General features: G+C 46.4%; 3 protein-coding genes and 3 non-coding genes across 7 annotated transcripts in view; 4 read left to right on the plus strand and 2 right to left on the minus strand.

The window, feature by feature from the left end:
- The window catches only part of dnlz (DNL-type zinc finger), an 8,711-nt gene extending 7,836 nt beyond the window's left edge, over positions 1–875 (minus strand). Inside the window, exon 1 of one of the 2 annotated variants that reach the window (XM_043720665.1) lies at positions 381–875. In XM_043720665.1, the coding sequence (XP_043576600.1) occupies positions 381–689 (309 nt within the window). In that variant the 5' untranslated portion in view covers positions 690–875. The remainder of the gene's footprint in view (positions 1–380) is intronic. The other variant, XM_043720667.1, reaches the window with a different exon arrangement.
- A 5,628-nt stretch (positions 876–6,503) lies between these two features.
- On the plus strand, positions 6,504–11,398 carry rpl7a (ribosomal protein L7a; the record flags this gene model as incomplete). Its single annotated transcript, XM_043719723.1, has 7 exons — positions 6,504–6,639; positions 7,375–7,524; positions 7,873–8,013; positions 8,221–8,300; positions 10,273–10,403; positions 10,787–10,856; positions 11,229–11,398. Coding segments are annotated over 7 exons (813 nt in total), but the record flags the coding sequence as incomplete, so codon positions are not given.
- On the plus strand, positions 7,728–7,800 carry LOC122565033. Its single transcript, XR_006316067.1, has one exon. It is a non-coding gene; the product is annotated as a small nucleolar RNA SNORD24 (small nucleolar RNA).
- On the plus strand, positions 8,666–8,744 carry LOC122565030. The gene has a single exon (XR_006316065.1). It is a non-coding gene; the product is annotated as a small nucleolar RNA SNORD36 (small nucleolar RNA).
- On the plus strand, positions 10,638–10,710 carry LOC122565032. The gene has a single exon (XR_006316066.1). It is a non-coding gene; the product is annotated as a small nucleolar RNA SNORD36 (small nucleolar RNA).
- A 695-nt stretch (positions 11,399–12,093) lies between the features above and the next one.
- The window catches only part of LOC122565018 (surfeit locus protein 1), a 9,869-nt gene continuing 7,890 nt past the window's right edge, over positions 12,094–14,072 (minus strand). Inside the window, exons 4-5 of the mRNA XM_043720664.1 lie at positions 13,207–13,288; positions 12,094–12,214 (exon numbers count right to left, since the gene is read on the minus strand). Coding sequence (XP_043576599.1) covers positions 12,148–12,214; positions 13,207–13,288 — 149 coding nt within the window. The 3' untranslated portion in view covers positions 12,094–12,147. The remainder of the gene's footprint in view (positions 12,215–13,206; positions 13,289–14,072) is intronic.

The raw sequence follows: 14,072 nt of genomic DNA on the forward strand, positions 1-14,072 counted from the left end.
ACAGTGCCCACTCCCTCAGCGCTGACCCTCGGACAGTGCCCACTCCCTCAGCCCTGACCCTTTTGAAATGTGCATTTGCCTTTGGGATAGCCATGATTTTCGCTCTCATCCTGTTAACCCCATTCTGGTGATGTCCATTGGAGCTGAGTATCGTGTGTCTATTTCCCAGCCCTGACTGAGTCAGCCATATTGCTGTGGGACTGGAGTCACATGTAATCCAGACCAAGGAGATTTCCCTCCCGAAAGGGGCATTAAATGAGGCCGCTGAGTTTTTATGTGAATTGCTGATGGTGACATAGTCACTGAGTTGAGTTTTTACAGAAATTAGTCCAGTTTTTTTTTACAAATATAATTGAAGTATTCGCAGGAGCAGTGGATACCTGACCAAGTGAGAGTGTCTCCTTTCCCCCTGGAGGGGTGGGGCTCTGGGGGATCTGGGGGATTAGTCCCGGGGCCTGAAGCAGCTCCTGGAGCCGGGGCCTCACCTTGCAGGTGTACACCAGCTGGTAGTGACTGGCGGCGGCGGCCTGGGCAAGGCCTGTCCCCGGAACCCACAGCCGGCCACCGCCGCCCGGAGAAACGAAGAATCCGCGGCTTGGAGACCACCCGCGTCCCGAGGCCGCCCCCAGCAGCCGGGGGACCGCGGCCGCCGCTCTCCCGAAGCGGCTGAACGCCAGGCCCAGGCTCATGGCGCGCACCTAGGCCGCAGCTCGGTCACCATGGAAACCGCCAACCGTACTTCCGGGTGGATGGCGTCATGCCTGGAGGTTTTGGCGGGTTTCCCACTGGGTTAGTCACGATCCAATGGGCCGAACGGACTCTGTGTTTTGTTTCAGATTTGTGGTAGTTTAGGGTAAAGCATCTTGTTGTTGAATGAAGACGGATCGGTTTGATGTACTTGAGCTTCAAGATTAAAAATAATTCAGAAACCTGTGATCATTTCTAATGCACAGATCAGAGAAAATGTGATATTCATCTTGCCCGGTGTGAACTAAAGGCTTGCTGTTGGTGTGGACTGTTGTGCTGAATTTCATATTTTGGTTTTCTAATTTTTTTTTCAGTAACAATTTGTACTGAAGAATCTGTAGCTAGGTCCTTATACCTGGGATGGAGCCATAAGTATTGACATATAAACTTATCACTGTACTCCTTTGTGACAATAAAGCTAATTCTAATGGCATTGTCCTAATGTCAGAAAGGAGCAGTGCAGCTAAACCAGGCACCAGGAAAGGAGGGGAGGCACCTGCTGGAGGTGTACGACATTATGCCTCTGACAAGGAGGATGTATGAATCCATGAGGAAAGGTGTCATCACTCTCATCTACAAGCAAAAGTGGGAGAGGAGGGAAATTACAAGTTGGTGCACAATTTCACTCCTGAATGCAGACTACAAAACCCTGTTTAAGGTGATCACCAACCAGGTACGTTCTGTTCTGGGATTGGTGATCCACCCCGACTAAACCTGTGCTGTACTGGGCAGTACCATCTTTGAGAGCCTCGTGCTTCTCAGGGATATGATCACCTATGTGCTGGACAGGGGGGTGGATACCTGCCTCATCAGCCTGAACCAGGAGAAGGCCTTTGACAGGATATCATACACCTACATGTGGGACGTACTGTCCAAAATGGGCTTTGCGGACGGAATCCACAATTGGATCAAACTGCTTTACACCAACATCGGGTGTGAATATGAAAGCTTCTCGATCAGATCCGGAGTCAGGCAGAGCTGCCCTCTCTTCTGCCTTGTTTATATGTTGTTTAGAGATCTTTTCTGAGTCCATCAGGAAGGATGTGAGACGAGAAGGAGGACTATTCCAGGCAGCAGAGCCTGCAGGTTAAAGCCTCCCTGTATATGGATGATGTTGCTGTTTTCTGCTCAGAGTCGCTGAGAATGCACATGAGCATCTGTCACCAGTTCACACTGGCCTCGGGAGCCAAGGTAAATCAAGGCAAAAGCGAGGCCATATTCTTTGGGAATTAGGCCGACCGATCCATTATCCTCTTCACTCTCAGGATGGCTCACCTGAAGGTGCTGGGACTATGGTTTGGAGGGGCCTCTGCCTGCTTCATATATTTTATTAAACAAATTACAAAAACAGTTTACAACAAACAGTTACATTTACAGCTGCATACAAGAGACAGCAATTTTACAAGGGAGAGGAGCAGCAAAGCCAGGCCCCAAACCCTACCATTCAAACAGTTTTCAGGGACAGGAGGACAAACCTCAAATCCCAGTTTCGCAAAGATATAAAGAGACAACAGCAATGACAGTTGTACATTAGACAGTACTGTTACATACAAAGGTGCAGACAATACAGACCCAGCAAGCCCTCTGCCTGCTTCATATGCAAAATCTTGGGAGGAGCACATCGCTAAGCTGAGGTAGAACACCGCTCCCTCTCCCATTCCAGGTAAAAAGCTGGTCATCAGGTGTGAGGAACTCTCTGTTGTTGTATGTGGTGTAGAACTGGCCCATTCCCTGCAGTCACCCAATTTGACTTCCACTTCCACTTCATTTGGAGGTTGAAGATGGACCGTGTCTGCAGGGACACTGTTTACAAAACTCAGGCTAAGTGGGGAGCAACGGACCCAACACCGCCTTCATCCTGATGACCACCTTTGTGTGTGCATGGACCCTTGGTACACAAACACGAAGTGTCACTATGTACTAAGGTTCTACCTGTCCCTGGTGTTGCAAAGGCCTGTCCTCGGTGCCACAGAACACCCCAAGGAGTTGGACCGTTCCATATCACCGTGCTTCAGGGAGAAATTTACAAAGAAAAACACCTTTGACCACAATCCATCAGGAAGTGGTCAGCATGTGGCATCCCAAGACCTTTCAGGAACGGAGAGGGTCGCATGGTTCAAGTCATTTGGCTGAATGCCTCATTACCAGAACTTTCCAACAAGCACCAAGACATCGCTTGGCTGGTGGTGAGAAGGGCACTGCCTGGAAGATCCTTCATGCACATCCAGACTCTGTGTGCCCGCGAAGCAGCTGCAGTGGATAGAGACTCTCGCCATCTCCTGCTGGTATGTGCCTTTGCAAATGAAATCTGGAAGAAGATGCAATGGCTTTTGTTGAGGTTCATCCCAAACAGCTCCGGGATGTAGGACTCTGTGCTGTACAGACTGTTCCATGAGACTCACACCGAGACAAACATTGACTGCATCTGGAGGACCATCAACTTGGTGAAAGGCGCTCTTTGGTCTGCCCGAAACCTGTTGGTCTTCCAGGGCAAGTAGTTGAACTTGACTGAGTGTTGCAGACAGACGCATTCTAAGGTCCAGGACTATGTGCTGAGGGATAGTCTGAAACTTGGAGCAGCTGCCACTAAGGTGTAATGGGGAAAGACCATAACCTAAGTTCTTTCAGCCAAAGTTAAATGGGGGGTTTGTTCAGTTATCGGACCCTCCTGGTGCCTCAAATCTAGGTAAACATAGTTTTGTATAAGAAATAAATGCCTTGGGTTTGTTTATTGAGTAGAGTCAAAGTCTGATATTTCTTCATATGCTACTGTGCAGAACTGAACTGCTTAAGTGACTATGTGTATAAGGTTATTTTTATGAATAAAGTATATTTTTGAAATAATCAAAAGGTTGCTGCATGCTCCTGTCCAGGGATGAGGGGTCAGGAATCATATGGAACCAGGTTATAGTCCAACAGTTTTAATTCGAAATTACAAGCTTTTGGAGCACTGCTCCTTTGTCAGGTGAAATGGAGGGAAGTGCACATACACAGAATTTATATGCAGAGAGGTCATTGCAAGGTAATACTCAGTAATTAAGAGTATTTAAAGATTAATACAAACAGTGAGTGGAATGTTGACAGGCTGAAATAACATGTTTTTGCAGGAGATCAAAAGCATCAGACAGTGTGAATCAAGTATCAACAGCTGATTAGCAAATACAGAGATGACCTTTAATACGATTAATAGTTACAAAAAAACAAATTTAGGATGGTGCTAGAAACAAACCAAATGGCTGGAAGTAACATAAAAGATACAGTATCAGAGTCACACGAAGAAGGTCTAGCCAAAGTGACTTCACTTGTTGAAGGGACAGAGTCAAGAGTGTGGCGCTGGAAAAGCACAGCATGTCAGGCAGCATCTGAGGAGCAGGAGATTCAACGTTTTGGGTATAAGCCCTTCATTAAGAATGTGGTTCATGGGCCGGGGACTGAGAAATAAATGGGAAGGGGTGGGGTTGGGAGGAAGGTAGCTGAGAAAGCGATAGGTGGATGAAGGTGATGGAAAATGTGATAGGTCAGAGGGGGCAGTGATGGAGGGTTGGGACTGAGATAATGTGGGAGGGAGGGCAAACACGGAAGTTGTTGAAATCCACATTAATCCAGTGTGGTTGCAAGCTCCCTAGGCGGAAATATGAAGCGTTTTTCTCCAGGTGTCAGGTGGTAATGGGTTGGTGGTGGCCCTGGCCCACATCCTCATTCCTGATGAAGGGCTTATGCCTGAAACATCAACTCTCCTGCTCCTCAGATGCTGCCTGACCTGCTGTGCTTTACCAGCACCACACTCTTGACGCTCACAGCTCACACACACTCACTCACAGCTTAAAAATACGGGGTAGACCATTTAGGACAGAGATGAGGAGAAACTTCTTCACCCAGAGAGTGGTGGCTGTGTGGAATGCTGTGCCCCAGAGGGCAGTGGAGGCCCAGTCTCTGGATTCATTTAAGAAAGAGTTGGATGGAGCTCTCAAAGATAGTGGAATCAAGGGTTATGGAGATAAAGCAGGAACAGGATACTGATTAAGGATGATCAGCCATGATTATATTGAATGGTGGTGCAGGCTGGAAGGGCAGAATGGCCTACTCCTGCACCTATTGTCTATTGATTCTGATCTCCAGCATCTGCAGTCCTCACTTTCTCCTTGTTGAAGGGGCAGCACTCCAAAAGGTTGTGATTTAAAATAAACTTGTTGGACTATACCCTGGTGACCTGTGACCATGTCAGCCCCTTACTATCTCCCCCCCGCCCCCAAAGGGGGAGTCTGGGATGGCCTGCCCCTTTAAGCGGAGATCTCGCGGCGCTTGGCTGACGTCACGCGGGAGTTGGCGAGGTTAAAGGTGATTCCCGGCAGCCCCCGCGCTCTTTCTCCGCCATGGTGAGTTCTCTTTTGGCGTTACCCGCTTCAGGCCCCGAGCCGTAATCCACTGCCATCCGCCTCCCTGTCCGCCACACCAGCTCCGTGCCGCCCCCACCGCCATCCTCTGTTGCTCTTCCACCCCGGCGCGCTTCCATTTCTGACCGTGACGGCCCTGGGAGTGAGGATGCGGGAGTTGATGGTCCCCGGATCCATCTGTATCGCGGGCCGGAGGCTGTGCCCCTTCACTGGGGCAGCGGGGTTGAGGGAAAGGGAAGGCCCCGATATGAAAGCGGGGGAGGATTGAGCCAGCAGCCTCCTGTATTTGTTTGGCGCCTGTGCGAGTGGTGCCCTGGAGCCGAGGTGGCTGTTGTTTGTTTAATTTGGGAGTTTGTGTGGATAGCAGGGGTTGGGAGGGGTTTACTTCTGGGGCCGAATGTCCTCGGTTGGGCTGGCACCTGGAAATGGAGGGTTAGGGCCGAATGGCCAGCCGGAGTCTCTGTAAACACTCAATTCTGTCCTTGCATCCTGTCGATATCCATTGCGCTACAGAAATGCAGTCCTTTTCAGCAGTGACCTGACTCCGAGCAGAAAACCCGACTTGGCTGTGTCTGCGGTCGAACTGCAAATTCTTAACAAGGCTCAACCTGATAAATGTAGGAGCAGCAGTTCCCCCCGAACTGGGCAGGAGATCTAGGTCATGGGCTGTAGTCTCGGAATGTGGTGCAGACTTTGTTTAGGACTGAGTGAAATTGGGAATTCTGTTCCTCACTGGCCAGTCTTTAAGTTCAGAAATCACTGGGTTCCTGGATATTAAAGACCTCAAAAGGTAGTGTACAAACACCAGCCAGGATCTCATTTAATAGTGAAGTGAGCTGGAGGGGCCTATTCCTGTTTTTTTCTGGTGGGGAATTGATAGTCAGGTGGTGTCCAGGCTAATTGACAGGAATTTAAATTCCACCTCTCCACTTGCTGGAATTTAAATTCCACCTCTCCACTTGCTGGAATTTAAATTAATAAAATCTAGATTTGAAAACTAATCTCACTAATTGTAGTTGATTTGAATTTGTCATGTGTACTGAGGCACAGTGAAAAGCTTGGTCTTGCGAGCAATCCAGACAGATCAGAGTTAAATAATAGGTAAACAGTGGTAAAAACACAACTATGGGCAATTGTTAACAGTTTTGAGTCCATTCAGTATTCTAACAACAGTAGAGTACAAACTGTTTTGAATCCAGCTGGTGCATGTGAATTAACTCATGGTTACCTGGTTTGGTCTGTGGCTCCAGAGATACAGTAAAGAGGTTAATTCATAACTTGGCTCCTATAAATGAAAGAGTCTGGGGTGGGGTGAAGCCTGGGCTCCTGGTGGACCTGTGCTGTGACCTTGTTAACCTGTGATTTCTGCTATTTCAGCCGAAAGGAAAGAAAGCCAAGGGGAAGAAGGTGGCCCCACCCCCTTCCGTCGTTAGGAAACATGAGGTTAAAAAGGTCGTGAACCCTCTGTTTGAGAAGAGACCCAAAAATTTTGGAATTGGTGAGTTCTGGGATTGACTTGCGCATCTTCATCTTCCAGTGAAGGTGTGAGTGGAAGTTGCATCAGCTTGTTCATGGTGAGGTCGCTGCTGGTTTGGGTTTGTCCTGTGAAGTGGCCCTTCCTGTGGTCAGACTTCAGCTTTGTTTAATAATCGTTGTGGTGTTACTGTAACTTGATTGACTTTTTCCATTTTGTTCATAGTCTTAAGCTTTTGTAAAGGGGCACTGATGTAAGCTAACAGCAGTAAGACTGCAGATGTTTTAGATTACTTAATGTGGAAACAGGCCCTTCGGCCCAACAAGTCCACACCGACCTTCCGAAGAGCGACCCTCCGAATAGCAACCCACCCAGACCCTTTCCTCTACATTTACCCGTTCACCTAACACTATGGGCAATTTTAGCGTGGCCAATTCACCTAATCTGCACACTTTTGGACTGTGGGAGGAAACCCACACAGACACGGGGAGAATGTGCAAACTCCACACAGACAGTTGCCTGAGGCAGGAATTGAACCCTGGCCTCTGGCGCTGTGAGGCAGCAGTGTTAACCACTCTGTCACCGTGTAGCAGAACCAAAATTGCTGGACTACCCAGTAGTTTGTTCAGTTGACAAGCATTGGGCTTGACAGCAAATATTACAGGGAATTCAAAATGTCCCATAATGTATGTGAAACACTCTGGGATCTTGGTAAAGTGTGGCATCCCCTCAAAGTGCATTTATCTTTTTTTCCTGTAGGTCAGGATATCCAACCGAAGAGGGACCTGACGCGGTTTGTGAAATGGCCTCGGTATGTGCGACTTCAACGTCAAAGGGCCATTCTGTACAAACGTCTGAAGGTGCCTCCAGCAATTAACCAGTTCACGCAAGCCCTCGACAGGCAGACTGGTGCGTCTCAGACAGGGACCTGTGAATGGGATTTGGGGGGCATTGTTGAAGATCATCCTGGTTGGTCTGGATCCAGCCAAGTGCAGTGAGCTTGGATTCACTCTGGGATGTGGAGTGATTAGAGCCCTGTTTATCCTGCCTGACATGGAGCGGCATGAGGCATTTATGGGTTAGGGAGGGAAGGAGCTTGGCATTCTGGAGATTGCATATGATGTGAACAGAATATTTGCTATCTGACAATAACTGATGACATTGTCCACCAAGATCGCTGATGCACTCCAGATTCCTAACACTAGGACACGTACTTTTAAGTTGCAGTCCAAAGTAACATTGCTGTTGTCTTTACAGCCACCCAGCTCTTCAAGCTGGCCCATAAATACCGGCCTGAGACCAAGCTGGAGAAGAAGCAGCGGCTGTTGGCCAGAGCCCAGCACAAGGCAGCTGGGAAGGCTGACACTCCAACAAAGAGGCCAGCAGTTCTCCGAGCAGGTGAGTGCATTTCAGATTCAGTTAGCTTGAGGATAAGTGGTCTGCCTAAGAGCAGTTTTGTTGGCGTTTGTGAACTGACTACTCTGTGCTCTGCCTCTGGATTCAAGGGGACAGGAACCTGCTGATTCAGGCTGACTTTGCTCCAGAGGCTGGCCAGCTGGTTATGTTCTGGTTGCATCACTGATTCTGTCCCTCTTCTGCTGGCAGGTGTGAACAGTGTCACCTCTCTGGTGGAGAGTAAGAAAGCTCAGCTGGTGATTGTCGCACATGATGTCGATCCCATTGAGGTAAGAATGTCATTGTACCCAGCACGAGTGAACCATTCCAAACCCTGAGCCGAACCTGCAACACTCCAGAGGACTCGTCGTGTAAGAACTGAGGTCACCCCTCCAGCAAGGGCTTTTGTGCTCTTTCTAAATATTTAAAGGGAAAGCCACTTATCCCACGGGCAGATGTCCTCGAGTCATTGACTGTCCACCTTGTCCTGTCCTCCAGCACAGGAAGATCCTAGTTCTCACCCTTTTATGAACTGATGCAAAGGATGGACCTTGTGGACCAAGCTTAAAGTTTGCTTTGACCACTTTATCCAAGGTCTTGTTTATTCCCTTGTTCTCCTATATGACTTTATTTTTCTCCCCTGGCCTGGATGATGTTGCAATGATGTTCTTGAATTTCTTCACCTGAAACTCAACATGTAGAGCAAATAAACGAGCTTTTTAACCCTGAGCAACATTCACTGCCAGTGCTAGGATGTGGTTCATGATCATATTGTGGATTGGAACTTAAACCCCTCCAGTCCTCCCCCACCCTGCCCCAATTACCAGGGTTCTGGTTAATGTGACATTCCCGTTCCAATTTGCACTGAATGGTTACAACACAAGGCAGTTTGGGCAGCTCCTGTGAAGGAGCAAATCACTTGCCCTACTCCCTGCCTTTTCCCTGCAAATCTTTTGATTTTCGGGTGATTTTCCAACTTTTCCTGATTGAATGCATGTTTCTCGTTCCATTGCTGCTTTTGTTCCTTAAGTCCATTCCATCCTGATTCTTGGTCCTGTGATTGTAACAATTTCCATCTACCCTGTCTATACCCCTTGTGTTTTATAGAATTGTAGTCGAACAGGATGGAGACAGGCTCTTGGTCCAATGTGTTCATGCTGACCCCAAGTTTCATAAACCAATCTAGTCCCATTTGCCTACTTTAGACCCATATCCCTCCAACCATTTCCTATTCATGTACTTGTCCAGAAGTCTTTTAAATGTTGTAACTACCTGCATTCACCACTTCCTCTGACAGTCATTCTACACACAAACCACTCAGTTTTTAAAAAAAAGTCGCCCCTCGTTTTTTTTTAATCTTTGTTTTCACCTTAAAAATATGCTCCCTAGGTGAGAACTCTCCATCTCCTTCCAGTCCTCCCCAATTTCTACCTCCAGTTACTCACTCATTCTTGGAACCATTCTTGAAGCTTTTCTGCATCTTCTCCAATGTCTTAACATCTCCTAAAGTGAGCTGCCCAGAACTGGATGCATAATCCAGCTGATACTGAACCAATATTTTATATAGTCTGAATGTAACCTGGTGCTCTATTAATAAAACCTGCGATGCAGAGGATTTATAAACCACTGACATCTGTAATGAGTAATGCACGTATATATTCAGATCCTCCTTCTCTGCAGCTCCTTACAAGTGTACTCCTTTATACCTCTTCTTCCTACCAAACAAATCACTTAATACTTTGTTGTAAATTTCATTAGCCATTTGGTCACTCACTCTCCTCCATACTGTCACTATTGTCATTACACAGTTGACAATGCTTCTAAGTTTTATTCCATCTACAGATTTTGGAACTCTGTACAGCAGGGTCACAGTCATTAACATGATAACTGAGGTGCTAACAGGCCTAGAACTCTACTGGCAACTGTACTGCAGTCTAAGATAAAGCTGTTTGCCATTACTATTTGTCCCTCACCCGATGTTCCTGAAACTCTAAGATAGTCGCCAGTCTGTCTTGCATTGTTGATCAAATGCCTTTTGAATATTTGTCCTCAACTGCTCAGACCAAGGTTCCGGTCTAAAACCATCACCTCCCTATCTTCGTACCGTCCTTTTAAGAATGTTTCATTCCTCTCCTTGGTAATCTGTCCTAAAAGTTAGTGGCTCAGTTTCTGGTGTGAAGCACTTTTATATGGTAGGCTGATACTGCTATAAAAGTGCGCACGTTTCACTGACTTCCTGTTTGTCACATCCCTGTCCCTCAGCTGGTTGTGTTCCTGCCTGCTCTCTGCCGGAAGATGGGGGTTCCTTACTGCATTGTCAAAGGCAAAGCCAGACTTGGGCGTCTCGTGCATCGAAAAACTGCCACCTGTCTTGCCCTGGCTCAGATCAACCCGTGAGTATCCTGTTTGCAGTCTGTGGAGAGGGGAGGATTCAGCCAAATAGAGCTGCCCTTTGTCCAGGCTGATGTGGTGGCAAGGGGAAGTTGGTGCATATGGGTTGCATGGCTTTAGTCCAGCTGGTGATAATTCAGCATCTGGGTGGTAATACTGGAGTTATGGCTGCTCAATCTTTGTTACACTCAGCAACAGGCTGCAGCTCTGGGAATTTCCATTGAATTGAACTAAATCTGCGATGATGTCAAATGAATTTCTTCACCTGAATGATCATGTGGCATTTTGAGCTTTTTAACCCTGAGCAGTTGGTTCACCTGATAACCAGTTCCTGACATGTCTTGTCAGTGCAGCCAGTAATTGTTTTGTTTGTTTTTTTTTGTAGTGAGGATAAGGGAGCAATGGCCAAACTGATTGAGGCTGTGCGGACAAACTACAACGAGCGGTTTGATGAGGTATGATCCTTTTTAACTTGAAGCTGTAGTCCTATTTGTCAAAGCAAGGCAAAACATTAGTCTGAAATTTTAAGATGGGGTTGGGTGAAACACCACTGTAGTGGTGTTTGTAACAGACTGGGAGGGAGGTGTTCCAAATGTGCAGGGAATGTGAATACTGATTTGGGTCTTTGGTGAGAGATTCCCTCCGTATCCTTGCTGAAACACACTCCAGTGTGAGGAGAGGGTGTCCCTGAACCCAGAGGATGGGGTCATTAAGAGATCTTTTTTCTGCAGGTGAGGTGGGAGGGAGTTGTCAGCTCTCTGTGAAGGAACTGCGGATTATAGAGGCACTGCAGGGTTGTTGATCAGACGTTTTCCTTTCTTTTTCAGATCCGGCGTCACTGGGGTGGTGGCATTCTGGGCCCCAAATCTGTGGCTCGGATTGCGAAGCTGGAGAAGGCCAAGGCTAAAGAACTGGCAACCAAACTGGGCTAACTCAAGGCCTACTCAGCTCGTTGTGTATATAAGGAACAGTAAAACTGATTATTTAAAAAAAAAAATTGCCTCATTAATCTTTTTACACAGTGGTAGGAATATAAATGGCCTGGAGTGGGGGGGTGACTGACTCCACCCAGTGGAGTGTTATCCCAGATACCCATTGATTCCAGTTTTGCTAAGGCTCCTTGATGCTAAGGGCTGTCTCTCTCCTCTCACTCCTGGAATTTTTTTTGTCCCAGCCTGTGATGAAGTCAGGAGCTGAGTTGCCCTGGGGGAAGCCAAACTGGGAATCACTGTGTAGGTTAGTGCAAAGCAGGTGCTGCTTGACAGCACTGTACTGAGTGAGAGTAGACTAGCAAAGGAATTGGCCAGGTTCAATTTTTTATAGAGGATATACCTGGGCAATTTTCCACATTGTCAAGTGACTTAACTATTGTCACAGCTAAGACAAGTTCTAGAGCACAAGTCTTCAGTACTGTTGTTGGAATGTTTTCAGGGCCCCACAGCCCTTACTGTATCCAGGCCTCCCATCCATTTTAATATTACATGAAGTGAGTCAGATTGATTGAAGACTGTGCTGCTGGGACCATTACAAAAGATAAAGCTGAAGCATTTACAGCACTAATGTGCTGGGGTCTTCCATCATTTGAGGATGGGAAATTGTGGAGCTCTCTTCCAGTGAGTGGCTTATCAAGAACATAAATACTGGTGTGGACTAGTTTGTTCTGTGTGCTCTGTAATAAAAAAAGTCTCCAAGTCAGTTTAAGTTGTGCATTTATAATAAAAACAGTGATAAGATTTCCAAGGAAGATCAGACAGCTGCTTTCCGTACAAACTTCTGGAACCACATATAGGAGGTTGCAGCACACAGCCCATACCTAACAAAATAAAAATACAAACTGTAAAACACATACCTAAGCTGAGGGGTTTTAACCTTCAAAGAGGACTGCATAGGGGCTGGTAGGGAAGGCAGAAAAAATTGAAACTGAAAAGGTGTGATAGATCTGACAAATGTTTCCATTGTGTATATAATAAACACTTCTGCTATTAAACAGCCTGTCACTACTTGGGAATTCAACAGGCACAACTTGGCAGATAATAATGAAGGAAAATGCACTTCGTGTCAATTCTTAGTACAACTCCAAGGGATCAGGGTGTTGAGCAAAATAGCATGGAGCTACAGCAAGTAATCAAGGCCAGTGGAATTTATTTTGGCTTTCACTTTGACAGGAGTTGGGAAAAACAGGAAAGCTTTGTTACAACTATACAGCATGTTAAGGATGGACTGGAGGTGGTTTTAAAGAGATTCATTCAGCTGACTCCTGGGATGAAATGATTGATTTACATGCTTAACTTTTATTCATGCAGAGTCATGACGGAGGGGTGAAAGATTTAAGATTCTGAAGAAGCTTAATGTTTTTAGTAGTGAGTCTTGAACTGGAGACGGACAGGTCTTCTGTAGATGAGACACCAAGGAATTTCTTGAAGGTAATGAATGTCTAATATTCTGTACCCCGGAGAGTTGTGGAGGCTAGATTGCTCAGAGTATTCAAAGAGGTAGGTAGATTTTTGGAAATATTGGAGAGTTTGGGTATTGTGGAGCAGGTAGTCACCATCTTACAATGATGGAGATTAGAGTGGTGCTGGAAACACACAGGCCAACCAGCATCCAAGGAGCAGGACAATCGATGTTTTGGGCAAAAGCCCTTCATCAGAAATGGTTCCTGATGAAGGGCTTTTGCCTGAAACGTTGATTTTCCTGCTCCTCAGATGCTGGCTGACCTGCTGTGCGATTCCAGCACCACTCCAGACCATTTTACAATGATCTAGCTCTGCTATTTCATATCAGACAGTTGCCCAGTGATCTTACCAGGTTAGGATGTACTGCAGGTGCTCATTCCTCAGAGTTACTCTGGTCTGCCCACCAACCGGACCTCCAGGAACTGTACTATCTGTAAGAAATGGCAACAGAATCAGTTCAAACTTACAGATACCTGGCAAGGTCAAAACTACGCCGTGGACAGCACCTCCGGGTCATAGCTCACTGATGTGTAAAAGCATTAGAATCCCATGAACTGTCCATTTCCCATTGTACATCTCAGTGAACTTGAATTGTAATAAGAGGAAGTATAGCTTTATGCAAGGAGGGAGGTCTAAAAGGTAAATCAGTGACAGGTAAAGGCCATGGTTTGAAAAATATAAAATTTGGTTAATTTCTGGCAGATGGAATTAAAAGCAGGGAAGTTAAACTTGTAAAAGCCTATGGATAGATCACACTTGAGTAATGTGTGTAGATATCAGGGTAAAACTACAAATATTCAGAAACATGAGATTATAATTATGGACAGGTGAAGGGTGACCTGTATAAGGTTAAACATGATGTAGATTTGATGTTACAATTTTGGGAGACACTACAACTGACAACTACAGGTACAAGAGAGAATAAACACAGTAAAAAGTTTAGGAAAAACTTAATTCCAGGAGTGTGCAGAGGATGGTGGCTCATTGCTAGTGCTCTTGGGGGGAGGGGGGGTTTAAACTAACTCTGCAGGGGCATGGGAACCCAGACTGTAGCTTTAAGGTGCAGGACCTGGAGTGTAGGGAGGTTAGGAACATGGCATCAATCTCAAAGGAGGGTGCCTGTAAACGGGAAAGTGGCTTGAAGTGTGTATACTTCAATGCAAGAAGTATACGAAATAAGGTAGGTGAACTTGCAGCGTGGGTTAGTACCTGGGA

Source organism: Chiloscyllium plagiosum, chromosome 30, assembly GCF_004010195.1.
Source record: "Chiloscyllium plagiosum isolate BGI_BamShark_2017 chromosome 30, ASM401019v2, whole genome shotgun sequence".
NCBI lineage: Eukaryota > Metazoa > Chordata > Chondrichthyes > Orectolobiformes > Hemiscylliidae > Chiloscyllium > Chiloscyllium plagiosum.